Source organism: Podarcis filfolensis, assembly GCF_964270895.1.
Source record: "Podarcis filfolensis genome assembly, chromosome: 10".
Taxonomy (NCBI): Eukaryota; Metazoa; Chordata; class Lepidosauria; order Squamata; family Lacertidae; genus Podarcis; species Podarcis filfolensis.
The window spans coordinates 8,167,815-8,195,223 of NC_139612.1; the positions used below are offsets into that span (position 1 = coordinate 8,167,815).

At 43.8% G+C, this 27,409-nt stretch overlaps 1 protein-coding gene across 5 annotated transcripts in view; it reads right to left on the bottom strand.

The window, feature by feature from the left end:
• The window catches only part of LAMB4 (laminin subunit beta 4), a 71,855-nt gene that overhangs the window by 39,514 nt on the left and 4,932 nt on the right, over positions 1 to 27,409 (bottom strand). The window contains exons 2-14 of one of the 5 annotated variants that reach the window (XM_083574891.1): positions 26,202 to 26,296; positions 25,051 to 25,133; positions 20,983 to 21,101; positions 15,599 to 15,759; positions 10,802 to 10,934; positions 9,894 to 9,967; positions 7,689 to 7,877; positions 6,925 to 6,988; positions 5,745 to 5,959; positions 4,064 to 4,184; positions 3,589 to 3,777; positions 1,594 to 1,773; positions 7 to 116 (exon numbers count right to left, since the gene is read on the bottom strand). In XM_083574891.1, the coding sequence (XP_083431017.1) occupies positions 7 to 116; positions 1,594 to 1,773; positions 3,589 to 3,777; positions 4,064 to 4,184; positions 5,745 to 5,959; positions 6,925 to 6,988; positions 7,689 to 7,877; positions 9,894 to 9,967; positions 10,802 to 10,934; positions 15,599 to 15,759; positions 20,983 to 21,028 (1,482 nt within the window). In that variant the 5' untranslated portion in view covers positions 21,029 to 21,101; positions 25,051 to 25,133; positions 26,202 to 26,296. Of the gene's footprint in view, positions 1 to 6; positions 117 to 1,593; positions 1,774 to 3,588; positions 3,778 to 4,053; positions 4,185 to 5,744; positions 5,960 to 6,924; positions 6,989 to 7,688; positions 7,878 to 9,893; positions 9,968 to 10,801; positions 10,935 to 15,598; positions 15,760 to 20,982; positions 21,102 to 25,050; positions 25,606 to 26,161; positions 26,297 to 27,409 lie in introns of those variants that run through there. The other 4 variants (XM_083574892.1, XM_083574890.1, XM_083574893.1 and 1 more) reach the window with 4 other exon arrangements.

Sequence of the window (27,409 nt, forward strand, 5' to 3'; positions counted from 1 at the left end):
ACCTACAGGGCATTCCTCGCAATGTTGCCCAGTGGCAAACCGCTGGCACAGACACTCTCCAGTCACTGGGTCGCAAGCAGAGAAAGACAAGCTCCCTGAAGGGTTGCAGCTGCAGGCTGAAAGGACACAAAAGAATCGCCATCTCCGTGAGGCTCCCTTCACATGCAGCCGGGATGAGCCCTCAGTAGAAATAAACCTTCCAAGGCGGAAAACACCCTCTGCCTCCAGCACACCTTCATTTCAAGGACACAAATCCCAAGGGATGTGCTGGCAGAACACCTGATCTCTTTTACCACTCAAGAAATGGGTGTGCATAACAATATATAGTTTTGAAAAAGCCATGGAATACAATGGGCTTCCATTTATTATGTACCGTATTTTTCGCCCTATAGGACGCACTTTTTCCCCTCCAAAAATGAAGGGGAAATGTGTGTGCGTCCTATGGAGCAAATGCAGGCTTTCGCTGAAGCCTGGAGAGCGAGAGGGGTTGGTGCGCACCAACCCCTCTCGCTCTCCAGGCTTCAGGAAACTATCCGCAAGCCTTGGGAGCCCGGCGGGAGTTAGCGCCGGGCTCCCAAGGCTTCCGGACAGCAGGCTGCAGCCCGAAACCTGGGGAGCACAGCGGGGCACACCCCGGGCTTCGGGCAGCTCTCCGCAAGCCTTGGGAGCCCGGCAGGAACTCCCGCCGGGCTCCCAAGGCTTGCGGATAGCTTCCTGAGGGGGTAGCTTCCCAAGGCTTGCGAATAGTTTCCTGATAGCTTCTGGGGGCTGGGGCGGGGGAAGCTTGGGCTTCCCCCGCCCCAGCCCAGCAAGCTCCGGGAGCAATGGCGAGGTTGCGCAACCTCGCCTTCGCTCCCGGACCCCCAGCCCCGAGGCTAAAAACGAAGCCAGGACAGCGAGCGGGATCCATCCTGCTCGCTGTCACACCTTCTTTGCTCTTTGGGGCTCGGGGGGGGGGGAATAATTTTTTTTTACTTTATTCCCCCCCCCCCCCAAAAAAAATAAGTGCGCCCTATGGGCCGGTGCGCCCTATAGGGCGAAAAATACGGTATTTCCTGTGGCTATTCATGATACTTTTGCAATTGGCAGCTAGGGTAAAATGCACATCTAGGGGATGTAAAAGATCCTTTCCCACCTTCATGTCCTCTGAGTTTTATAATACAGCTTTTGTAAGGGGGAAAAAAGTTCTACAATCCCTTGGTTGCAGTACTGAATCAATGAAGTGATTGTGGCCTGGTTAAACCATAGTTTGCAGCAAGCCATAGTTCGATGCGAACGAGCTGCATACTAGTGTGTTCATGTGGTGCTCCTGCTACACCACAATGAAACAAGCAAGAGTCTGGCTTCTCACATTGCCTTGACCTGGGCTTGCAGTTTGCGTTTCTCCTGCAGGAGCAGGGGAGGAGTACCACACAAACTTTAGAGCAGTGTTCACCAGCATGCTTGCATTTGCCAACACCTTGAACCAAGGTTTGTTTCAAACTACGGCTTAATGTGACATATAGATTGAGCCACAGTTTTAAGGCAGGTGTGTTCTGATACTCAAAGCCTTTAATGGGGAGGAGGAGGAGAAAGAAAGAAAGAAAAACGTACGCTGACAGCCCAGAGGATCACTTCCACTCAGCCCATAGTAGTTTGGCTTGCACTTGTCACAATGAACTCCTTCGACATTTTCCTTGCAGTGGCATTGGCCAGCAATGGTTCCAAGAAATGCGTCTGTACGATCCTCACACAGCCCATTGTACAATGTACCTTCAGGGTCACATTCACAAGCTATGGACAGATAGGCAGTCACAGATGTTAGTGGAAAGCAGTTAAATGGAAGCATTCACAGGCCGGAAATGTTCGCGAGTCATTGCAATAGTCAGCCTTGTTATGGCTAAACTCACCCCTATACCCTTTTAGTGAAAAGCTCAAATTTAATATACGTTTGCCTAGGGAAAGGGTTGAATTATGAATTATTTGAATTATGGTGCTGCAAGAAGATCAAACCTATCAATCCTTAAGGAAATCAGCCCTGAGTGCTCACTGGAAGGACAGATCCTGAAGCTGAGGCTCCAATACTTTGGCCACCTCATGAGAAGAGAAGACTCCCTGGAAAAGACCCTGATGTTGGGAAGATTGAGGGCACAAGGAGAAGGGGACGACAGAGGACGAGATGGTTGGACAGTGTTCTGGAAGCTACCAGCATGAGTTTGACCAAACTGCAGGAGACAGTGGAAGACAGGAGTGCCTGGCGTGCTCTGGTCAATGGGGTCACGAAGAGTCAGACACGACTAAACGACTAAACAACAAGGGAAAGGGTCTGAAACTAATATCACAGAGCAGTCAACTCCTTGACTGTAACAGAATATGAAACAGCACAATTGCGAGGAGTGCAAATTGTACACATTTTTATACTCTTGTGGAGTCAGACCTCCAAATCCAAACAGGATGAATATGATGAAACAGGGATAATTTGCCAGAAAAAGAGATTTGAGTGTGGAATGAAATATATGGTCCATGTTTAGGGCCTACCTTGTTGTCTTAAGGAAAGAGGAGCCCTATTCAGGCAATACAGCCACAAAGGAGCAATATAAGTACAGAGATGGGATGAGAATGCATATTTAGCTTCTTCCATCACACAGCTCTTTCCAGTTTAGCTGTGTTCTGTAGCGGGGAGCCTTTTCTATTTATGAAGGATCCATGTGCAACGAAGAACCCTGGAAGATCGCAGCTCTTCGTAACACAAATGGCAGAAAAGGCTCTCCACTGCAGAAGTGGCACTAGAATATGGGGCAACTAGAAGAAGCTGTGTTATGATGGAGCCATGCCCCACTCTAGAATTTTTCCACTTGCGTTGGCCACTCATGGCTAAAGGGGATGTTGTCCTATGTCTTTCTCCCAGAATTCATTTCTTGGTACTCTGCATCTTAAAAGGTCTTTAAGAACAGAGGTGTTTCCCATTGCATATGTGCCTGATCATTCCTAATCTAGTTCAGATTTCCCACATTTTCTAAATCAGCTCGTGTACAACTTGCTGGTCTGGGCCCCTGTTGTTTAGCATCTTGGATCACCGATACGAAATACTTGATTTGGGACGCAGGTGGCGCTGTGGGTTAAACCACAGAGCCTAGGACTTGCTGATCAGAAGGTTGGCAGTTTGAATCCCTGTGATGGGGTGAGCTCCCATTGCTTGGTCCCTGCTCCTGCCAACCTAGCAGTTCGAAAGCACGTCAAAGTGCAAGTAGATAAATAGGTACCGCTCCGGCGGGAAGGTAAATGGCATTTCCGTGCGCTGCTCTGGTTCGCCAGAAGCAGCTTAGTTATGCTGGCCACATGACCCGGAAGCTGTACACCGGCTCCCTCGGCCAATAAAGCGAGATGAGCGCCGCAACCCCAGAGTCGGCCAGAACTGGACCTAATGGTCAGGGGTCCCTTTACCTAAGCAAATGCCACGAGTTGGATCCAGACTGTGCAAACTGAATTTAGATCCCATTGAGATCAATGGGACGAGTAAATCATTGCTTTCAGAAGGAATGGCATTCGACTAACTGAGGCCTGGGTCCAGCTCTATGGGTCATCATCTAGAAAAGGTCACACACTTACGGATACATGCACGAGGGTCCGAAATTGTCCTCTCTGGGTCTTGATAAAAGAAAAGCTTGCAGCGATCACAGTGCTGCCCCATGGTATTATGTTGACAATCATCGCATACCCCACCACTGATGCGGTTATTAGAAAGGTACACGGCCATATCAAAGTGGCAGCTTTCAGAATGACCATTGCACTTGCACTCTGAAACAGAAGACAAAAACAGAGGCATACGTATGATGTAGACAGGGACAGGGACAGCGCGAACCCAATCCCTTAACGGTATGTTCATCCAAGTATGCTAAAAACAGACTCTGAATTCTACTGTAGCTTCAATAACTTTGCATGAGGAACCGTGGATAGCTCTTTCAAAAGGCACTTTCAACAGAGAGTTCAGCCTATCAATGCACAGCACTTCCAAGCACCGCATGGCGATGGCCAATTGCTATTCGCAAGACTGTTAACAACGAAGTAAATCACTTTGAGGTACTTTGGCAAGCATTGTCCTGCGATCCTTCTGCTGGCCTCCAGGGAGCATCATTGTAGAAATCTTTGCACCTCTCACAGGACAAGCCGTCTGTGTTGTGCTCGCAGAGGCAGCTCCCATGGACCTGCAGCATGTCAACAACAAATTTAAAACACACAGTTATCATCCGTGCTTTTCTTTCCTGGGATGTGATTCAACAGAAATGTCTCTTGTCCATGTCCTGCAGAAATTAACTGGGTGTGCATAGCTCAGTTGGTTAGAGAGTGGTGCTGAGAACACCAAGGTTGCAGGTTTGATCTCCGAATGGGACAGCTGCATGTGCCTACATTGAGGGGGCTGGACTAGATCAGTGGTGTCCAAACATTTTTAAAAGAGGGCCAGATTTGATGAAGTGAAGGGCCGTGAGGGCCGCCAAACCAAAGTTGTTGACCTTTTTTAAGGATTGAGGTTGTTGAGCTTTTTTATGATTTTACCCCAAAGTTGTTGAAGTTGGGGTTTTTTTAGGATTTTACCCCAGGAAATAAACTGCCAGGGTGAGGAACTTCGTGGATTACGTTTGTCGCATACTCTTCACTGCTTACACGCAAATGCTTCTTATCCAAATCTTTATCGTCTTTTTTTATAAAAGCGACTTCTTCCTAAGGTAATCAGCCCAATCTACACTCACATAGGCAGCATCATAACTGGGGAATTCCAAGATCTCTGCTGGATCACAGTCAGCTCTCAGTTCTGGCAGCTAAAAGGGGAACTTCTCACCTTAGTGATGTAAACCTCCAAAATGTATTTTGTATAGTTAAGTTTCTACCTCTATCTTCAGTACATTAAAAAAAAAAAATTATTGCGATGGCTAGCAGCTACTGCAAATAAAGATTCTCTGATCTGACCATCAACACATACAAAAAAGGCTCATTATCAGCAAGGTTGGAGACCCCCCCCCCCAAGGTTTGTAGAAGTACAAAATGGTGGTGTTGGGGGATGACCCCAAAGCAGTTCAATGAAAACCAAGCATGATTAGGGCCCACAGAATGCTGATTTATGCTTCATACATGCTATGCTTTTAAACCATATTCAAAGCACATTTTCTCCCTCAAAGGATTCTGGGCACTGTAGTTTTTTATGGGTTGCTGGAATTGTAACTCTGTGAGGGGTAAAATTATAGTATTCAGAATTTGGCAGGGGGTGGGGGAGTAGAGAAATAGGCTTTCAATGGGCTTCAAAGGAATAGTGCAGACACAATCTTACTTTTAGTGGTAGTGTTAGAGAAGGGAACAGAAAAACATAATTAATGGAATGGAATATGTTGGGAGAGGGCATTAGTGACTGGCTGGCTGGCACCATGAACAGAAGCACTTCACGCAGGAACATTTTGCTGCAGGTTGCATTTGTAGAGAAATAATTTTTACATTTTTAAATCACTGGTCACTTCCCTCGCTCTTTCTTTCTTATACAAGCTATTCTAGGCAAGTTTAGAATTTTTGCATTTATCTATAGAGAAACAATTCAAGTCTACACATAGCACTGGCTATTAACTGAATTATATCCGCATAATTACAGCTGTGGCATTTTCCTGCTATTAGCCAAATATGATCTAATTACTCTTAGGAATATCTCTGCAGTACCTTACAGAAGCTGGATTCTTTTTGCCTCTAATAAAGTGTCAAGAATGAGAAAATTTGTGACGTACCATTCCAGGCTCATGGAAAACATCACCCCTCAGATTTTGCACTGGGCCACAGTAGCTGGCGTGACCATTGCAAAAACAGCTTCCGCGAACTATCATCTCGTAAAGCGCATAGTAGTATTTTTCCAGAGGATCACGACGCTTTTGTCCGAGTAAAGTATCGCCAAGCGTGTGAAGCTTAGTAAAGTTTATTCTCAGGTTTGTTAAGGTAATGAGCTCTGTGAGCAAGGACAAGAAATAACCGGTTAATTGACCTCAACATTGAGTTGATGCAATTCAAGCACAACAGCAGAGATCATTCAGGGTTAATTCTGTTATTAAACAGAATAACAGAATTCTGTTATTAGAGGGTGGAGGCGGGGGGTGTTGCTTAGCAATCAGGCAGAGTGGCATGGTCTTTGCTGAGCTAGCACATCTTCTGATTGGATGTCTCCCTGCTATGTACAAGGTCTGAACTGAGAAAGGCAAAACCTCTCTGCTTCTTTCTCCTCAAGTTCCACACCATTTTTGTTCAGTTTTGAGCAGTAAAGTGGTTCCCCCCCTTTTCTCTCTGAACCGTGTTTTTTATTTATGTGATTTGCTAACAATGTGAACATACAATGCTGCCTTATATACCAAGTCAGACATTTGTCCCCACCATGTCGAAGACTGAATACTTCAGATGACCATGGCCCTCCAGAGTCTTCTCCATCCTTTCCACCTTGCTCCATCACAAAATTCAACTTGGTACTTTCTATGTGTAAAGCAGGTGTAGTGAAAATTTGGCCCTCTTGTTGCTGAACTACAACTCCCATCAGCCACAGCAAGCATGACCAATGGCCAGGGATGATGGGAGTTGTAGTTTAGCAACATCTGGAAGGTTAAAGGTTCATCACACCCAGTGTAAAGCATCCATTGCTACTGAGCTTTGGCCCTTTCCATTTAAAATACCCAAGTATAGTAGCTCTACCATAGATGTAAACATGTCAATCTTCGCTGAAGGCAGCAGACTGCCATGACAGTATACATTTAGGGGTAGCCAGATGTTGTTGGACTTCAACTCCTATCAGCCCCAGGCAGCCTAGCAAGCGGTCAGGGGAGATCAGAGTTCGAGACCATCAATATCTGGATCTTGGCTATTTCTGCATTAGTATTTCGCATGAAAGCAAAAAAAAATTTTAGGCATTGTGAAACTCCAAACTACCTTGGATGTATGGGGCGTAGGGATCTTCTATTTCAAAGCTGGGATCCAGAGCTTTAAAAACAACCTGTAGAAATGCAATGAAGATTTATGCTGTCGTTGTAAAAGTAAATGACTTACCGTATTTTTCCGTGTATAACATGCCCCCATGTATAAGATGACCCCTATTTTTTGGGACCGCAACAAAAAAAATTTGGGAGAGTTGTTCAGTTTTTTGGGGTGGGGGTGGGGAGACTGCCCAGAGTTATTGAGCCGCCAATCACTCTACAGCATGCCCGTCAGTGAAAATCACACACATCGCCGTGGCCACCAATCGTCTGTACACTAGCCACCAAAAATCAGTGCCCAATTGCCACAGCCACAGCAAATCGCCAGCAGGCCTTGCTGCAGCAACCAATCACATGTCCAATTGCTGCTCCCAATCTCCTACTGGCTGCTGCCACCAATCGCCTGTCCCCCCTCTGCTATGCGTGTATAATACAACCCGTAATTTTTGCCTATTATTTCTAAGGAAATAATATCTGAAGAAGTGTGCATGCACACGAAAGCTCATACCAAGAACTAACTTAGTTGGTCTTTAAGGTGCTACTGGAAGGAATTTTTTTTGTTTTGTTTTAAGGAAAAAATGTCGTCTTATACACAGAAAAATACGGTAACTGGAATATGTTCTTACACAAGAAATACATAGCTAAGGACTACACCACTGAAGCCGAAATAAACATTAAGACTAATCCTTACGATGAAATGAACTCAAAGAACAGGCATACCTCCCCTTCAGTGGAGGGCTCGATATCCGAATATCTTGAGTCACAAACAACATCTCCAACAGTGGTGGCTGGCCTCGAAGGAATATCAGGGAAAGAAGTAGCACAGTCTTGCGCAAAATATCTAAACACTTTCCAGGTTTGACCATAATCTGTGGAGCGCTCCACCAACATTGCCGCAGGCCGAAATGTCTGTGAAGAGAGAGAACTTCATTCAGATCACTTCCACCATAATGACCACTTCAGTCCTCAGTGGCACCAGGGGAAAACCTGCATCTGTGGACTCCCAGATGTGTCCTCATTTATAGTGAGCTTATCTTGGGCAGGATTCAGATTCTGACATGCCACTACAAATGTTTCTCGAGCATTCGCTAAATGATAGCGAAGCTACCCAGCGATAGATTTTCGTTCCTCAGCTCCATGTCCAGACTCAAATTATCTAAGCGTTATGTTAATTTTAAATTCCCAGTTGTGTTAACAATGGTTTCATGTTAGTGAAAGTGACTCCCTTAAATAATGTGTTTTATAAAAGATATAAAATTCCTATTTATTGCTGCTATGATGAAAAGCCACTGAAATGACTAAAAAGAAATAACTGTGTCCCAACCTCTTCAGGGCTTTGAAGTTCATCACCGGCACTTTAAATTAGGTCTGGAAGTGCCATTGTAACCAGTGGGATTGGTCCAATATAGATATAATATGTTCCATAAGGCACCTAAGATTTCCAATTAAAACTGCAGAGTGAAAAGGGAAAAGGACCTTTTTCTGCCTCTCCACTTCCAGCTCCTGTCTGAAGACTGGAAAAGAGACCCTCTTAAGAATATTAGTGGGGTGGGCAGGGGAACGACTAGACTGTGTGAAAAATGAACAAAATTTTAGCTGCATTCATTTTCAGCACGGTATTCTTGTTATAAAAAAGCGCACCTAGACATTTCGTTGTTGCACCCACAACCTCGGTTTAAGGTGCTGTTTAGTTCCTAGCTTTCATGTCTCAGTTTCTAACACTGCCCCACGCAGAGCACATTGTAGTAGTCAGGCCTGGCTATCACTAGTGTGTGGATAACTGAGACACTGTCCATTTTCTCTCGAGAAGGCAAAGCAGCTGAAGCCGATCAAAACCAACCCAGCTACTGCTGTTGCCTCTTAGCCTCAACAGCACTGCTAAAATGCAAATTTGATCCTTGGGGGGGAATGTACTCATAGCAATCCTTCATCTGGGTTTTCCCCACCCACAGCACTTCTATTTTATCTGGATTAATCTCAGTTTCCAACCCAAACTTGCCTCAAGGCCCCAATCCAGAAGTTCAACCGCCTCTTTAGGACGAGGAGATGGAAAACAGATGCAAAGTTGAGTGTCATCTGCATACTGATGACATTTCAACCCAAACCGCCAGATGACTTCCTCATTAAGATTAACAAAGTACGAAGATTTGAAGTCCAATACCTATCACATAATAGCCAATCCTTTATGTAATAGCCAATGCTTCCATCTGACTGTTACTTAAACTCTAAAGGACAGCGTATGCAAGGGTTATACTTATCCTAAAACAAAATTCTGAGGTAGTCTAAGCTCAGAAATAGCGATTGTCCAAAAAACACCCTGGGAGCTTCATGGGCAGGTGAGGATTTAAACACAAGTACTTTAGCCACAGGACGCGGGTGGTGCAGTGGGTTAAACCACAGAGCCTAGGACTTGCCGATCAGAAGGTCGGCGGTTCGAATCCCCGCAACGGAGTGAGCTCCCGTTGCTCGGTCCCTGCTCCTGCCAACCTAGCAGTTCGAAAGCACGTCAAAGTGCAAGTAGATAAATAGGTACTGCTCCGGCGGGAAGGTAAACGGTGTTTCCATGCGTTGCTTTGGTTTCGCCAGAAGCGGCTTAGTCCACATGACCTGGAAAAACTGTCTGCGGACAAATGTCGGTTCCCTTGGCCAGTAAAGCGAGATGAGCGCCGCAACCCCAGAGTTGTTTGCGACTCGACTTAATTGTCGGGGGTCCTTTACCTTTTTTTTTTTTACTTTAGCCACAACACACAGATAGCACATTAAACAACAACATACATTGCACATCTGTGAAGCTATTTGGACACATTTCCTAGTCAACAGTTCAGACAGCTTGATTTTCCAAAGGAGTTTACATGGTTTAATGAAAGTCACTAGTCTATAAATCAATTTAAATATTACATGGTTATGTAGTTATGTGCAGGGTACCTTGAAAGTCAGGATAAGGTGGCTGAACTGAAACAGATTTTCTAAATCCAGCCTGATGCTGACATGGTCAACACCTGAAATGGAATGAAAAAAGTGTTAAGTAGTACGAATTATCTATTTTATCTGATGAGTGTACGATATGGCAAACTGTACGAAAGAACATTAGGTGGAACACGGCTGGATCAGACCAAAAGCCTACCTTGGTCCACAATCTTGTTTTTCACACGACCAACCAGATGCACATGGGAAGCTCAGGAGCAGGAAGTGAGGGCAAAATAACTCTCCACTGTTGTAACCCAGCAGAGGCACCAGCTTATGAAGATGATGGGGGAGCCTGACGTTGTACAGTGGTATCTCTGGTTACGAACTTAATTCGTTCCAGAGGTCCGTTCTTAACCTGAAACCATTCTTAACCTGAGGTACCACTTTAGCTAATGGGGCCTCCTGCTGCCGCCTCCGCCGTGCAATTTCTCTTCTCATCCTGAGGTAAAGTTCAGAATAAATGCTCAATAAACAGCTGATGTAGAATAACCTCCTTGTAAAACTTTGTGCAAACAAATCAGGATGAATGCTCCATAAACAAGTCATCTGGAAATGACCTCTGGCTGTTTCCAGCCAGGTGTTTATGGTGAGTTTATGCTCACGTATGCAAGGTTTCTTTTTAATATTCACTCATTTTGAGCATAAACATGGGAGTCTCCCTTCAGCTTTAATCAAGATTTACCCTTTCCATGGGGGGCGGGGGAGATGTTTTTAAAAAACCCGTTTCCAGTTACTTGTTTGCAATATCTGAATGACCCGTTCACGATATTAACCCCTCCATTTTGAACCCCCCTCTATAATGCGGCTGGCGGTCGCAGTAAATTCAAATTAGGCTAAGAAACGAACATGAATGAAATGCCACTCACCGTTTTCAGACTGCCACCACTTCTTTCGATCTGGCTCAAAAGTTGTGATAACATTTTCAATTAAGTGACTCTCAGCCTGGAAAACTGGATTATACGGGTATCTGGAATCACAGGTGAAACATTTTTGCTCATCCTAGAAAAAGAATGGTGGGCAAGATGAATGGTTATTATGGCTACCAGTAACTCGTGCCCGGTGGACAACTGAAGCAGCAGTACAGGATTAGACAGCAAGCAACACCAACTACAGTGGTACCTCGGGTTAAGCACTTAATTCGTTCCGGAGGTCCATTCTTAACCTAAAACTGTTCTTAACCTGAAGCACCACTTTAGCTAATGGGGCCTCCTGCTGCTGCTGCGCCGCCGGAGCACGATTTCTGTTCTCATCCTGAAGCAAAGTTCTTAACCCGAGGTACTATTTCTGGGTTAGCGGAGTCTGTAACCTGAAGCGTCTGTAACCCGAGGTACCACTGTACTGCCATTGTTGAGATGCTATTCCGAGAACTGGGAAGCATCTACGTTAGCTCTGAGCATTGGAGATCCTTGGAGAAATGAAGGAAGGAATGGGGAGATGGACCATACATGATGGGCTTCCTAGATTGCAAACAGAGGCAAGAGGTTGCTTTAAGTGTTTGGGTTGGATGGGGCTAATCTGCCTTCTAGAAAAATGAAAGGGATAAATCAGTGAGAGAAGATGGCACTGAAGCCCAGATAAGAGATTAGACCGCTCCTTGTTCACTAATTCTCCTTTCTCCAGTATTGATTTCTGTGCACTGGTGCCTGCACAGAGGGAAGAAGCTGAGCCGGGGATATTTATCTGCTGCCAAACAGTGTAGGAAATACTGAAATTTGTTGCTTGGAGTTCATAGGGAAAGTTCCATTGTATGCAGTGGGGCTTAGTACTGAATAAGCTGAAAGCTACAGTCCTATGCACACTTACTTAAGCGTGTACACCACTGAAACCAATAGGGCTTAATATTTCTGAATAAGCATGCATCAGATCAGGCTGCAAACAGCAACAGCCTCAGTTATACTTGACCTCAGACAGGAAGTCTGAGCCCTGATTAAAAGGTAAAGGGACCCCTGACCATTAGGTCCAGTCGTGACCGACTCTGGGGTTGTGGCGCTCATCTTGCTTTATTGGCGGAGGGAGCCAGAGTACAGCTTCCGGGTCATGTGGCCAGCATGACTAAGCCGCTTCTGGTGAACCAGAGCAGCGCACAGAAACGCCGTTTACCTTCCCGCCGGAGCGGTACCTATTTATCTACTTGCACTTTGACATGCTTTCGAACTGCTAGGTTGGCAGGAGCTGGGACCGAGCAATGGGAGCTCACCCCGTCGCGGGGATTCGAACCGCCGACCTTCTGATCAGCAAGTCCTAGGCTCTGTGGTTTAACCCACAGCGCCACCTGAGTCCCTGAGCCCTGATTACAACTTGTTATAAGGGGCAGGGGAGATGCCTATACAGTGGTACCTCAGGTTAAGTACTTAATTCGTTCCGGAGGTCCGTTCTTAACCTGAAACCATTCTTAACCTGAAGCACCACTTTAGCTAATGGGGCCTCCTGCTGCTGCCGCCGTGCGATTTCTGTTCTCATCCTGAAGCAAAGTTCTTAACCCGAGGTACTATTTTTGCGTTAGCGGAGTCTGTAACCTGAAGCACATGTAACCTGAAGCGTATGTAACACGAGGTACCACTGTATTGTAGCTGAGGATGATTAAAAAAGAACAACCCTTCAGTGCTCCTAAACAGGAGAATTAAGGGTATGTCATAAGATCAACTATTCTTATCTCAACTTTTTCTCTCTCTCTCTTTTTTTGGAAAGAGTTAAAAGTTTAAAGTGGTGACAAATGATTGAGTGTCGGACCGCGTAGGAAGCCACTTGCCTTGAAGTCAGGCAGAGTTTAGGGAAGAAATTCCTTTATGACAAATTAAAAGCATTCAAGGATGATTAATGCGATGCAGCAAAATTTAAATGTATGGATTATTCAAGGATGAATGAGAGGAAAGCCTCTTTAACAAGTTTAGGCTTTGATTGTCAAAATGCCTTCTAGATAATTGTTTTAATCATGCAAGCACCAATAACGTATTTACGAGTATGGTTCTGATTTAGTGGTTTTCATGATTACGCTGAAAATTATCTGGCATTAAAGGGAAAAGACTATATAGGATCCTGCGTGGTCCGTGGAGCCTTTATGGCAGGGGAAGCCAACATGGTGCTCTCCAGATGCCATGGACTACAATCCCCATCATTCTGGCTGCTGGCCATGCTAACTGGGGCTGATGGGAATTGTAGTCCAAAACACCTGGCGGGTGCCAAATTGCCCTACCCCTGCTGTATGGAGCTTCAGAGCCCAGTGAATATATTTCAAGGTTTGCATATAATCAAAGCATTAAACAGTTTGTTTGTGTGTGTCAGGCCTAGGCTGGCTAAATACAAAAGAGGCGAGCATCCCACACCTTTTTAAATTCCTGCTTCAGCACAGATATTAAAGGTGCAGAAATCCTGCCGTCTTTTGCAACTGGTCACTCTTATTCTGTTTTTTTTTTAAAGTAAATTTTATTAGCATTTTCCACACAACAGAAAACAAAAAATGAAAAATAACAATACACAAAAACAAACATATGAAAAACAAATCCAAATATTACAAATTAATAGTATAAACACTAAAAAGGAAAACAAACGTTGACTTCCACCAATCCCACAGCACCTCCTTTACCTCTCATTGTATCTTCCTGTTTTCCTTATCATCTCGATCCTAGCATCTAAATATATATCCCTCTTTCTTATCCTCTCACTTCACAAGGTTATTCCAGACTCAGCCAGATTTCTGTCCTCGAACCTTGTCTTTTAAGGTATTCGTTTAGGCACTCCCATTCCTTTTTCACTACACTTTTTGGTTTTTGTCTTATTATATCTGTCAGTTTGGCTAACTCTGTGGTCACCCTTGTTCAGGCCTCAGGTGCATTAATTTAAATTCAGCCTTAGCTTCAACCAAGGTTGGGGAAGTCACTCCCTTTTAGTTTCGGTTCTTCAGTCTAAACCAGGGATGGGGAACTATTGGCTATTGCTAGACTCCAGCTCCGATCAGAAAAGGTCCATGGCTAACAGTCACTGAAAGTCTTCCCTGCAACGAATTTATCTAGCCCTTTTTAAAAGCTGTGTAAGCTATTGGCCATCTCCACATATTGCAGTAGTAAATTCTGTATGTTAATGATATACTAGTATGAAATACTACAATGTTTCCTCTGTTCTAAGCCTACCGCCCATCAATTAAATTGGGCACACTTGAGACATCGAATTTTCTGACAGCAAATATACTGACAGTCGTCCAATGAATTGATCATTAGTAGGTTTGCTCTTTAAGGGGGGGGGCGGAATTACACTTCAAAGAACTAGTGGTTCCCCCCCTTCCCCGCCTCCTTTTTCAGGTTATTTTAGGTTATGCGTGCACAGCATATGTTCCCATGGGCTGTTGTGTTCTGTGTGGACATAAAACTCAGTGCGTTGAAAACAAACATTAGCACACAGCCACGAGTACTGTAGGCACAACCCGGGCATGAGACGTATTGCAACTGCCTCTTGCATTTTTAGGACCATTCGCTTTTCAGTCCTATTTATAGGACTGAGACACCGAATGAGCATTTGCAAAAGGGGGAGTCCCTCAGCCTGCAGGTGTGCATAGACAGGTATTACCTGGTGCTACCTGCTTTCCAAGCAAAAGGTAATGTGACAAGCATCTGCATGCCTGCTTAGCAAAGAAGAGGAGGTTAAGGTTAGCTGGAGAAGAGGAGGTTAAGGGGTGATATGATAGCCATGTTCAAATATATAAAAGGATGTCACATAGAGGAGGGAGAAAGGTTGTTTTCTGCTGCTCCAGAGAAGCGGACACGGAGCAATGGATCCAAACTACAAGAAAGAAGATTCCACCTAAACATTAGGAAGAACTTCCTGACAGTAAGAGCTGTTCGACAGTGGAATTTGCTGCCAAGGAGTGTGGTGGAGTCTCCTTCTTTGGAGGTCTTTAAGCAGAGGCTTGACAACCATATGTCAGGAGTGCTCTGATGGTGTTTCCTGCTTGGCAGGGGGTTGGACTCGATGGCCCTTGTGGTCTCTTCCAACTCTATGATTCTATGATTCTATGATTCTATGAAAGTTTACCAGGTAGCATTGATTCATGAGCTCGCAAGTCCCCCTGCAAATGGTTTGTTTTCTTTTGCTCTTTTAACCACGCTGAAGGGGAAAAAATCAATACAGGGTTTTAATCTAGCAGAAATTCTAAATTTCGAACACCCCTGATCCAGAAGCTCTAATGCATATGTAAGTTCAGTGCTGTAGATGAAGCATTTCACTTCGAAGAAAACTCTGCAAGTATTCCAAACCGCTTCAGCAGTTTTTGGTCGCAACGCTGCGTACTTCTGAATAATGCAAAAATAAACAGGGATTTCAACAAAGCATCGAAACAAACTGGACAAGACAAGACAGGTTGTCAGGCAGGTTGCAGAAGCAGTGAGCATTTTCCCAATCAAACTCAAGAAGCTCCCCACATGCTCTTAGAAAGCCGGTTTAAAGAAGGCGTAATGGAAGAGGACTCTGGCTGGATGTCACAGACTCTCTAGGGCAGACTTCCTCAAACTCGGCCCTCCAGATGTTTTTGGCCTACAACTCCCATGATCCCTAGCTAGGACCAGTGGTCAGGGATGATGGGAATTGTAGTCTCTGGAGGGCCAAGTTTGAGGAAGCCTGCTCTAGGGCTATTTCCCATTTAAACGTTGGAGCGATATATAAAATAAACTCACCTCCAGGTAGCCGATAATGCAGTATTTTTGAGGCTCAAACAGTCCGCACGTGGATGAAGCTGTTAGGCTGTCACCGCGACCCACAAGCAGGTCTCCGATAGGCTGGTGACAGAAACCATTTTCACAGGGATTCTGGCCAAGCAGGAAGTCTGTCAGCAGGGCTGTCCACAGAAGAAAGATGGAACATAGTAAATGTTATATGGACTGGCACTTATACGACAGCAATGAGCGAAGGCAGGGGCTTGCCAGGCTGGTACACGTCTTTATGATAATTTCCTCTCCGGGCAACCTCTAGCCGTCGAGGAGCTTCTTGTGTGCAGTTGTTGAGAATCCACCTTTCAAAGCACATGGCTTTAGGCTATGGGAAATAAGATCATTAGTCTGATAGCTCCTGGTCTCCGCGTTGGAATCTCAAAGAAATAAGAAGAAAGCCTCAAATTCTGCACACCTAGGATACCTTTAAAGCACTTTCAAAGAGGTGTTGAAATTTTGGGAGGTTAGTTGGTTACAAGGGAACGGTTTCGGGAGTGGGGTACACATTTTATTCTTTTTTATTTATTGTTATTACTTTGTCAAAATGGAAAATGAAAAGGAAGAACTTTCTGATAGTAAGAGCTGTTCGACAGTGGAATGTTTTCCCTCAGGAGGTTGTGGACTTTCCTTGCTTGAAGGTTTTAAGCAGAGGCTGGATGGTCAACTGTCATGGATGCTTTAGATGAGATCCCTGCATTGCAGGCATTTTGACTAGATTACCCTTGTGGGTCCCTTCCAATTTTATGATTCTATGAAATCTCGAGGGCTCTTTTTGTGTGGGGAGGTGCAAACCACATTTAGTGCGCTTCTTTTTAGCCTTCAGCAACCTGTGAAGGACACTAGGAAATGTTTTTTTTTGATCTCCAAACAAAACTCAAAAGTTCAGTCTCCTATGGAGAGAAATACCATATTTTCCCGTGTATTAGATGATGTTTTTTGACAAAAAAATCATGTCAAAAAACTGGGGTTGTCCAATACACGGATAGTGGCATGGGGCATGCCTGCCAGCCAGCAAGTTGATGGGAGCGCAACTTCCCCCGATGCTGCCGCGAGCGGGAAACCGTCTAGGGCATGTTTCCTGCCTGCAGCTGCGTGGGGGGAGAAGCTCAACAACTTTGGGCCATCTCCCCTCATTTTCTTAAAACTGAGTCCCCCAAAATAGAGGGGGTGTCTTATACATGGGGGTGTCTTATAGACAGAAAGATATGGTAATAAGCCACAGTTTAGTACTTTACATGTGCTTTAATATGTATAACTGATAGGTACCGTATTTTTCGCTCTATAGGACACACCCGACCATAGGATGCACCTTGTTTTAGAGGGGGAGAACAAGGGAAAAAAAATTCTCTCCCTCTCTGCGCAGCCCCCTTCAGCGAAGCGGCAGGAGAAAACGTAGCCCCTTCCACTTCTCCTCCCGCTTCGCTGAAGGGGCGCTGCGCAGAGAGGGAAAGCTGCACAGAGCCTCTCCAGCGAAGCGAAGCCAGGAGAGCAAGAGGGATCGGTGTGCACCGACCCCTCTTGCTCTCCAGGCTTCAGCAAAAGCAACGCAAAGCCTCCAGAGCGCGGCAGGAGCGCTCCCACTGCGCTTCGGAGGCTTCGCATTGCTATCGCTGAAGCCATGGAGCCTGCATTCGCTCCATAAGACGCACACACATTTCCCCTTAATTTTTTTCCGTCTTATAGAGCGAAAAATACGGTATGTTTTTTAGCTGTATCTGTGCTTAGCTCATGCTGTGAGCCATCTTGGGTCCTGCACTGGGAGAAAGATGGGGTATAAAACAAACAAACAAACAAACAAATGTGCATGGAATTAATCTGATACGGTCTTCCCTATAAGGTAGCTAAAACATGCAAGTATGTGTTACCCTCTGCCTTCTGATCTTTCTAAATAACCCCTCCACCCATGCCTGATTTATCATTATGTAGGACAGGGATGAAGAACCTGTAGCCCTTCAGATGTTGTTATCCTTCAACTTCAAAACATCCCCAGTTAATGGGCAGTGTGAAGTCTACAATGAAGTCTGGGCTCTGATCTTCAACGAGGAGGAGAATAAACAAACCTCAACCGTTAGATTTCCGGAGATGTGAAATGTAATAAACGGCATGACAAAAACTTGACGGCAAGCCCACCATTCCCAAGGCTTCAACCGGTTCTAACTGAACCCCATAAATAGCCACATTTTCCAAACACTGATTGAAGTTGGGAGAGCCCAGAAAAATGGAATCTAGTCGCTTTGGACAAAGACCTTGCCTGAAATGACTTTGAGCATTTTTCTTCCACTGAGCTAACTTTCCTTTCAGGGATTTTGCTTGTTGAAACATGTTCTCAGTTGAAACACTGAACAGGTCTGGGGCCCTTACAGACTTCTTCTTAGTGCTTCTTGGCTCAACTTGTTATGATGGGGCATGTGAGCGTCTTAGAAGTTTGTACAGGTTGCAAGGAAATCTAGAGATGTTTTTCATACAGTTTTAGAAACACCTGCTCCACGCTTATGATGAGATAAGCACGGAAGCTGCCAATTATTTTGTTTACTTCTCAAGACACACTTCTGAAAGTCAACCCTCTTTCCCACTGCATGTCTATCTGGGAGTCAAGTCCACTTTCCTGTTTTTTATCCATCTAAGGCCAGTTCTAATGCCAGGCAGCCTCGTCTGTCTCACAATAGTTGCTCAATTTTTTAGCACAAGGCTATTATTAGATAGATGCAAAAGAACTGAAACAATACAGAAGGCAGCCTCCTAAATATTTACATTCTTTTTGAACAAGGATTCTGCTACACATACTGTATAACAAGAAATGAAACCCAGGGTGTGGAATGGAAGGGATGAATGGAGCAAGACAGATAGAAGCTGGCTCCGTTCTATGCAGAGCTAGGAGAGAAATTTTATGCAGCTTGCATTTCAACCTACCTACCGGTAATTTTCACCTTCCAAAACAATATGTTAAGTAAAACAGAACTATCTTTTGAAATCCGCACATCTTTGAATTTTGCAATGTAATTCTCCAGCCAATTAATTTGTACAAAAATGCATATACAGTGGTACCTCTGGTTAAGAACTTAATTCGTTCCGGAGGTCCGTCCTTAACCTGAAACTGTTCTTAACCTGAGGTACCACTTTAGCTAATGGGGCCTCCCGCTGCTGCTGCGCCGCCGGAGCACGATTACTGTTCTCATCCTGAAGCCAAGTTCTTAACCTGAGGTACTACTTCCGGGTTAAGCGGAGTCTGTAACCAGAAGCGTTTGTAACCCGAGGTACCACTGTACTAGGGTAAAGTGTATACAAAATGCATCTATTTGTGAAAATAACGTATGATGCATCTTATTAAGGAAAGCTGGTTTGCAAAAAGTGTGTATATTAGGCAAAGTATCATAGAAATATGTGCATTTTAGGAGACATTTGCACTAAAATGCTGATTAAATCTCTTGATGACTTTTTATTTTCTTCCTCTCTTTTTTAAATAGCAAACAGATCAGGAAATGTGGAGAAATGAATTTAAAATCGAAAAATAATAATAATGAAGAACTGAGAGAAAGTGGACAGATTTGTCCATCCCTAGTATAGGACAAAGAACATAACTGAGGCGAAGGCAATGCCTGACCCTCATTCCAGACCCAGGGATCACTTGAGAGGCAAGTAAACTATGCAAGAAAGATCTGGGGACACGAATACCAAGAAAGCAGTACAAGGTAAGAGGAGACTGAAATAAGCAGCCAAATCTTTGGCTGTAGACCTCTAGGGCTTGAAAAAAAGGATCCCATAACCAGTCTGAAACATTGTTTTCTGGAAAAACTAATAGAGGATTGACAAAAAGAAACTACATACAGTGGTACCTCTGGTTGCGAATGGGATCCGTTCCAGAGGCCCGTTCACAACATGAGCAGAACGCAACCCGCAACGGCACGTCTGCACATGCACGGGTTGCGATTCGCCGGTTCTGCGCATGCACGTTACGTCATTTTGCATGTCTGCACATGCGCGAGCGGTGAAGTGTGGCGAAACCCGGAAGTAACCCCTTTCAGTACGCAACCTGAAAAAACGTATCATGAAGCAAACGTAACATGAGGTATGACTGTAGTAAAATTCGAAAGTGAGTAGTGAACGATACCATTTTGGGTACGTGTGCGCCACAGGACCAAAGTATGGAGGTTATCTGGGTTACTGCATCAGGGAACGGGCAATGACACAGTGTGGGACAGGAAGGCAAGAGTACAGCACAGCCAGGTCCAAGAGTTCTCCTGACCCTCTTCTGTTGTGCCACAAAGCCCTGCTCCCCATGTCCGTTGTGGCAGCCATCAATAAGTTACAGCACGGTGGGGGAATCAACGCTCACCTGACCTCCCAGTGTCTGAGTCACTGCTGCAGCTTACCAGGAAGGAGAGGGGCAGGGGCAAAGTGGCAGGAAGATGACTTCCTGGTAAACAGCAGTGGCTCAAGCGCTAGGAGGATTTTATATCTCCTCACAGACACATGTGACCTGGCGTGTAGCACTTTTTGCAACTGCCGCTAGGAAAATTAGAGCAAATTATATAGCCAAGATAGCCACCAACTGTAAAGGAGATGAATTTATTTGACCCTATTTACATCAAGCTATAAGGGTGGCGCTGTGGGTTAAACCACAGAGCATAGGACTTGCCGATCAGAAGGTCGGCAGTTTGAATCTCCGTGACGGGGTGAGCTCCCATTGGTCAGTCCCTGCTCCTGCCAACCTAGCAGTTCGAAAGCACATCAAAGTGCAAGTAGATAAATAGGTACCGCTCTGGCGGGAAGGTAAACGGAGTTTCCATGCGCTGCTCTGGTTCGCCAGAAGCGGCTTAGTCATGCTGGCCACATGACCCGGAAGCTGTGCGCCGGCTCCCTCGGCCCGTAAAGCAAGATGAGCGCCGCAACCCCAGAGTGGGCCACGACTGGACCTAATGGTCAGGGGTCCCTTTACCTTTACATCAAGCAACATTCTATCTTTATCACTAAGCTCCGAATATAATTGCACATTGTATTAATTAACATTATTTTTTAATATATTAGTGGCCATGTGACAATTTTAGCCTATAAATTTTATTCTTTAATGTCTTAACCAGTATATTAACGTACTTTTATAGCTCTGTTTAGAGTAGGTAATATCTTGATAATATAAATGTTTTAAGTTTTTTGTATTAATCCAGCATATTATCTTTTAATTGTTGAATGATTCTGTGCGCATTGCGGCAGCCTTTGGCTATGTGCAATAAAACTGACTGACTGACTGACGAGTGGCATCCATGGTGCGGGCTGGTCACCCACGTTCCGAAGGAGCTGAAAATGGAGAGATGACAGGGGAAATGACGGAGCGTATTTAAAGTCCTTGAACTTACTGAGTTTGAAAAGGATGGCCAGCGGAAGCCATTTCTTGGTGGGCATCTTTCAGATCTAGATTAAAAACCGGCCGTTGTCCTTGTGACGTCCGCCTTTGCCTGAGCATCAGTGGTGGGGCCTGCAATGGAAAACGTTAGTATGTTTAAGGCTTCCCAACATTATTATCATGTGTTCAAAATCAGCGCTGCTTTTCTAGAAAAAGAGGTGCCGGAACTCACCATGAACGCCTCCCTTGTTCTCTCAGAATGGCAATGGCACCCACCTGAGAAGTGCCAGAACCGAGTTCTGTTCCATCCCAGTTCCATTTTAATTCCCCCAACTTCTTTTTACTGCTATTACCGAAATTGGTAGGCTTTGGAGGAGCAGAAAAAAATTGCTTGGGGGCTGGGTCCTCAAACCAGGAGTTAGCAGTTGTTTAAAGGTAAAGGGACCCCTAACCATTAGGTCCAGTCGTGGCTGACTCTGGGGTTGCGGCGCTCATCTCGCTTTATTGGCCGAGGGAGCCGGCGTACAACTTCCAGGTCATGTGGCCAGCATGACTAAGCCGCTTCTGGCGAACCAGAGCAGAGCACAGAAACGCTGTTTACCTTCCCGCCGGAGTGGTACCTATTTATCTACTTGCACTTTGACGTGCTTTTGAACTGCTAGGAGGGCAGGAGCAGGGACCGAGCAACGGGAGCTCACCCCATCACGGGGATTCAAACCGCCGACCTTCTGATCGGCAAGTCCTAGGCTCTGTGGTTTAACCCACAGCGCCACCCGCGTCCCCTAGCAGTTGTTTAAGTGATAGTAATTATAATTTTTGTTTTAAATCATAGCAAACTGAGAGCCAGTGTGGTGTAGTGGTTAACAGCGGTAGACTCGTAATCTGGGGAACCGGGTTCGCGTCTCCGCTCCTCCACATGCAGCTGCTGGATGACCTTGGGCTAGTCACACTTCTTTGAAGTCTCTCAGCCCCACTCACCTCACAGAGTGTTTGTTGTGGGGGAGAAAGGGAAAGGAGAATGTTAGCCGCTTTGAGACTCCTTAAAGGGAGTGAAAGGCGGGATATCAAATCCAAACTCCTCTTCTTCTTCTTCAAACATATAATTGTACGTATAATAAACATATACAGTGGTACCTCGGGTTAAGTACTTAATTCGTTCCGGAGGTCCGTTCTTAACCTGAAACTGTTCTTAACCTGAAGCACCACTTTAGCTAATGGGGCCTCCTCCTGCTGCTGCGCCGCCGGAGCACGATTTCTGTTCTCATCCTGAAGCAAAGTTCTTAACCCGAGGTACTATTTCTGGGTTAGCGGAGTCTGTAACCTGAAGTGTATGTAACCTGAAGTGTATGTAACCCGAGGTACCACTGTAGATTAATTTTGTGCAGACTTATGTTTATGCCCAAAATCTTTTAAGTACCTAGCTAAACTGCTGCTCAACGGCCAGCCCCACTGAGTTCAATGGAGCTTACACTCAGGAAAGTGTAAGAGACAGGAGCTGGGTTAGTACATTGATTTTGTGCCTGCAAAATCTTTTGTCACCTGCTTTGATTTTTTCTAAAATCAAGCGGTGTATAAATTACAGGACATAAATAAAAAGAAGTAATAATAACACATCTAAAAGATGTAAATATGAATTTGACATCATGTTTAGTTTCCACACTGTCCCTGCTTTTTCTCCCATAGAGGTTTATATTGCATGGGCATAGATGGATTTCTGCACTGTTGGAAAGGAAGTTCTTCTGCACACACAAACAGTGAGCCATGTGGTCTGGGAGTTATCCCTGAAAGTCTCACGAAGCTGCTACATTATAATTACCGGTACTTAAATGTCTGCCCCACCCTTCCTAAGCCCACAGCTTGCCATCCAACCCAATTAAAAGCATTACGAAACTTTAAAACGCTTAAAAACACATTTTAACACAGCAATATATCCAAGCGCAGCGGTTCTAAGCTAGCAGGAAATCCATTGCCCTTCAGCACCAAATGTGAACAGAAATGTCTTCAGATGATTCAGATGGGGACAAACACAGCTCACCAGGGAGGGAGTTCCATCATTGGGATCCCACCACGGAGAAGGCCCTGCTGTAGGTCACAGCTCCCTAGGCAACACCCATTAGGCACATGACTAGTGGATGAGGTGGCCATTGGTGGCATGTCACATGACATTTCACACAATGACACCAAATCACTTGTCTCGCCATTTACAAATATAACCATGAACCCAAGCAAGAGGCTAGTTCTTTCAACATGCAGATCTCTTAAATTTAATAGTAAAATAGTCTTATTATTTAATCTTACTAGAAAATCATCCCATTCCAGGCATGAAAGTGTTCAAGGATCTGGAAAGTGAGCGAGGTCCCAACTAAAGAGCACTAGCAACTGAAGTTGACAGAATATGCACAACTTGCAGATTTAACATATAGAAGAAGAGAGCAAGAAGAACATACATTTAAAGAAGATTGGAAAACATTTATTGAGTATATGGAAAATGTGTACAGCTGAAAATCTGGCAGCATTAAGATAAATTCAACAGAGTAAAGAATTCTTGATGGATGTAAAAGTGGAAAATTGATTTGAATGGTTATACTAAAATATGCAAGGATGTAGGATATGAAAAATGAACCATGGGGAAAAAAGAAGGGAAGTCATTGGGTATTTTAAAGTTTGTAAAATGCTTATTTGAAATTGTAAAATGCTTATTTGAAATTGTAAAACAGAAAATTTAATAAAAAATATTATTAAAAAAGAAAGTGTTCAAAGATTTCTTAAAAGCAGAATGGATGTCAATAAATTTCAAGTGAGGGAAACAAATCCACACACAAAATATTCATTATTGTATATTGAAACAAATGGAGAAGTTGTTCTGATGGGGAACCATGCAAATGCTTGAGGTCTCAAGCCTAGAACAGATAAGATTAATCAGGATGGCAATACTAAAGGAAAAGCAGTGCTATTAATTACAGTGATACAATACTTCTGCACCACACAAAGAGAAAAATGCAAAATGACCCCTGTCAAAGTCGCATGTGATGGATAAAGGCATTTCTAACTGAACTCCAGCTTCTTCTGCAAGTTTATATGTAGCTCTTGAGAACTCCTGGAACATTAATAAACATGTTAACTTTGTTCAAAAGGAAGCAAAAGATTCTTCCAGGAAACATGTTGTATTTTTCAGTGGAAAGAAATAAGGACCACCACGAGAAAGTAATTATGTAAATTTTTTTTGCTAAGATGAGGAATTGATTCCAATTGATTCAGAAAGGAGCATCCTTGCCCAGATAAGTGTACAGGATGGGTGCTAAGAATATAATACTTCTTCCAATGTCTCTTTTATTTTTCTTTGTGGTGGGAGGAAAATTATTAACAGAAAACATGAGAACTTTATACTAGACTTTTCACTATCACAGAACCACTGAGCACTAATGGCAAAATTACATTTGACGAAATAATGAGATCTCTACAACACTGGTCTTCAACTGGTGGGGGCCAGAACCCACGAGTGGATCTTGGCCTGATGCAAAGTGGATCACAACAGAACCACTACTCACCATTCAAATATATGGTAAAAGTTTAAGAAACGGGTCCCCAAATGCATGTTTGGGTTAAAAATGGGTTCTGGGTCTGAAAAGGTTGAAGACGCCTGCTCTACAATATTAAGTTTTGAATCATTTTGGTTGAAGAGTTCCTCATAGCATCATTTCTAAAGAAAGCTTACAGCTGTTGTGGCTAGTAATATTGAAACATAGCAAAGATTCCCCTCATAAGCTGGAAATGCAAAGGAAGTATCGTTGCAAAGTACCAAAGAACCAACACTTTGTGCAGGACCACAACTGAACAACGTGGCAACATTAGAAAGCTTGGTATGTCAGCTGTAACAATAAGTTTCTGCTATCTCGTTATCTTAAGCTGACGTTTGACATTAAGATTTTTGTATGTCTAACAATACTTAGAACACAGCACAAGCTGGTGGTCATTAAAGTGTTCTCTCTCCTTATAGGAGAAGCTAGCTTAGCTGGCTTAATGCAGACATCCCATATTCCAACAACTCAGGAAGAACATTGAAGCTTACAAAATGTCTTACCTGGTCTTGGAATTATAAGCGATTGTAGAAACAGGTACAGCAAAATGAAGGCAGGGAAGTAAAGTCGTAAGTCTCAGATAGAGCTAAAAGAAAGAAGTGTTTTCCCCTCAGGCACCTGGGTGTAGATGAAAATGAGAGCTAGTCTAAAACCTGCCAAAGAGGTGATTTGTTAAGCTAACCTGCCTGGATTTTTTTGGCAAAAGCAGATGCGTGTATTGAAGACAGAATTAGATTCATCTGTAGGTAAAGTGGGAGGTGTCATTACTTTCACTTAGTTATAGAAGTAATTAGGGGGAAACGCCAATGAAGGATGTGAATTAAGGTTTTCAGAACAGCACTAATAGATTTATAGCATATTATTCACTAACGGCCTCGAACCCAGCATTGCTCATGAATTCTAAGAAATTTTTAAAAATGTGTTTTGAAATCAGTGGTTAAAATCAGAGCACTTTGAAAGGTTCTGACCGTCATTGTGACTCAAAACGGCATCTAATTGTCCTAGATTAAAATCTGCTCCTTGATCTCAGGAATCATCATGCAAACTTTGGTTACGATCTCTTTAAGAGGTGTCCAAATGCTTAGTGAACAAACAACAAGCTTTCCAAAACCTATAGTAGATATGCATCTACAATATTAGACTAGCAGAAAGTTATTGGCGCTGCCTGGGAATTCCAAGAAACCCAAAAATCTGTGATTTTTAAATGGGTAGTGTAATTTGTGAGTGGAGGGGCTGTGTGTGTGCACACACACACGCATGCACACACACACACACCCCGATGCTCAGTGCATCTGTTGGCAACCAAACATAGGTGAAAACCCCCACCTCCTGCAGCCTTGTTTGTAACTGTCACACCAAAGTCAAATTTCAGTCCGCCATCTTGATTCAAAATGGTGCCCAATGTCCAAACGTAGACAAAGACCACCACCTCCACCTCGGGAACCTTTGTGCCAAGCTGGGTGACAAATAACTCAAGAGACATCCAGACTGGCACAATTGTGACCTGTCACACCGAAGAGGCAACAGAACTGTAGTCCCAACAACATCTTAGGATGGTACCATCTTGGCAGTCCTGTGTCAAATTCTCCATCTCTATAGTGTCATCAAATTTACTCTGTGTCCTTGCATTCTTATGTGTTCTGTGTTTCCTCACCTCTGCTGCACATGGAGAAGTCTCAATAGCTATGTAAATTGCATGTAGAGAGAAGTGAAATCCATGCTCCATAGGCCTCATAGATATTGCAGATTCTGTGGAAAACAACAAATTGCATTTTAAGCAATTTTGTTCTACAACAAAACCAATGTCATTCAATCAGCAATACATTTTGCAGGGGTTTCAATAAACAGTGCTAAGAAATGGCAATACTTAGGTGTTACATGACTCCAGTCAAGCTCGCAAAAATTTACCACTTGCCTGATAATAAGTGCTGGAAATGTAAAGAGACTGAAGGTACATTCTTTCACCTTTGGTGGACATGCCCAAGGATTAAGGTTTTCTGGGAAATGATTTATAATGAAATGAAAAAGGTATTTAAATATACCTTCCTGAAGAAACCAGAGGCCTTTCTCCTGGGTATGGTCGGCCAATTGGTGCCAAAGAAGGACAGAACATTTTTTATGTATGCTACAACAGCAGCAAGAATACTCATCGCAAAGTATTGGAAGACACAAGATCTACCCACCGTGGAAGAATGGCAGATGAAAGTGATAGACTATATGGGACTGGCAGAAATGACCGGCAGAATCCGAGACCAGGGAAAAGAGACGGCGGAAGAAGATTGGAAGAAATTTAAGGACTATCTTAAGAAACATTGCAAAATTATTGAAGGCTAGAACGATGTTGATTCAGAAATTAAGGGGTTAAAAGCTGTAATGATTATGTGATTAAGAAAAGAAAGGCAAAAATTATATAGAAATTAGGGAAAGGATTTGCTGAATTGACTTAATTAGAGAATGGAATACAGAAAGGGGAGGTATGAGGAGGTCGGGAAAGTAAGTTTCATGAATATAAGGGATGGAAATTATACTTGTTTTGTATGTGTTCTGTTTGGATTGTATGTATTTTTATTGTTTTTGTTTTTTATTGTTCTGTTTTTTTCTGTTTTATATAAATTCCTAAACCTTAATAAATATATTATAAAAAAAAAAGAAATGGCAATACTTAAAAAATAAATATAGTATTGTGTCAGGTCTCTTGATTATTACACCTCTTTCTAACTGAGCAAATGAAATGTTTCATACTGAGAAAAGGAGCATGAAATCCCCTTTGAAGATTTCCAAAGCGATTTCACACCTGGTATACAGGAGTCAACATGCTTAGAGAACATTTGTACAGGCAAATATACGCAGTATGACCTGCTG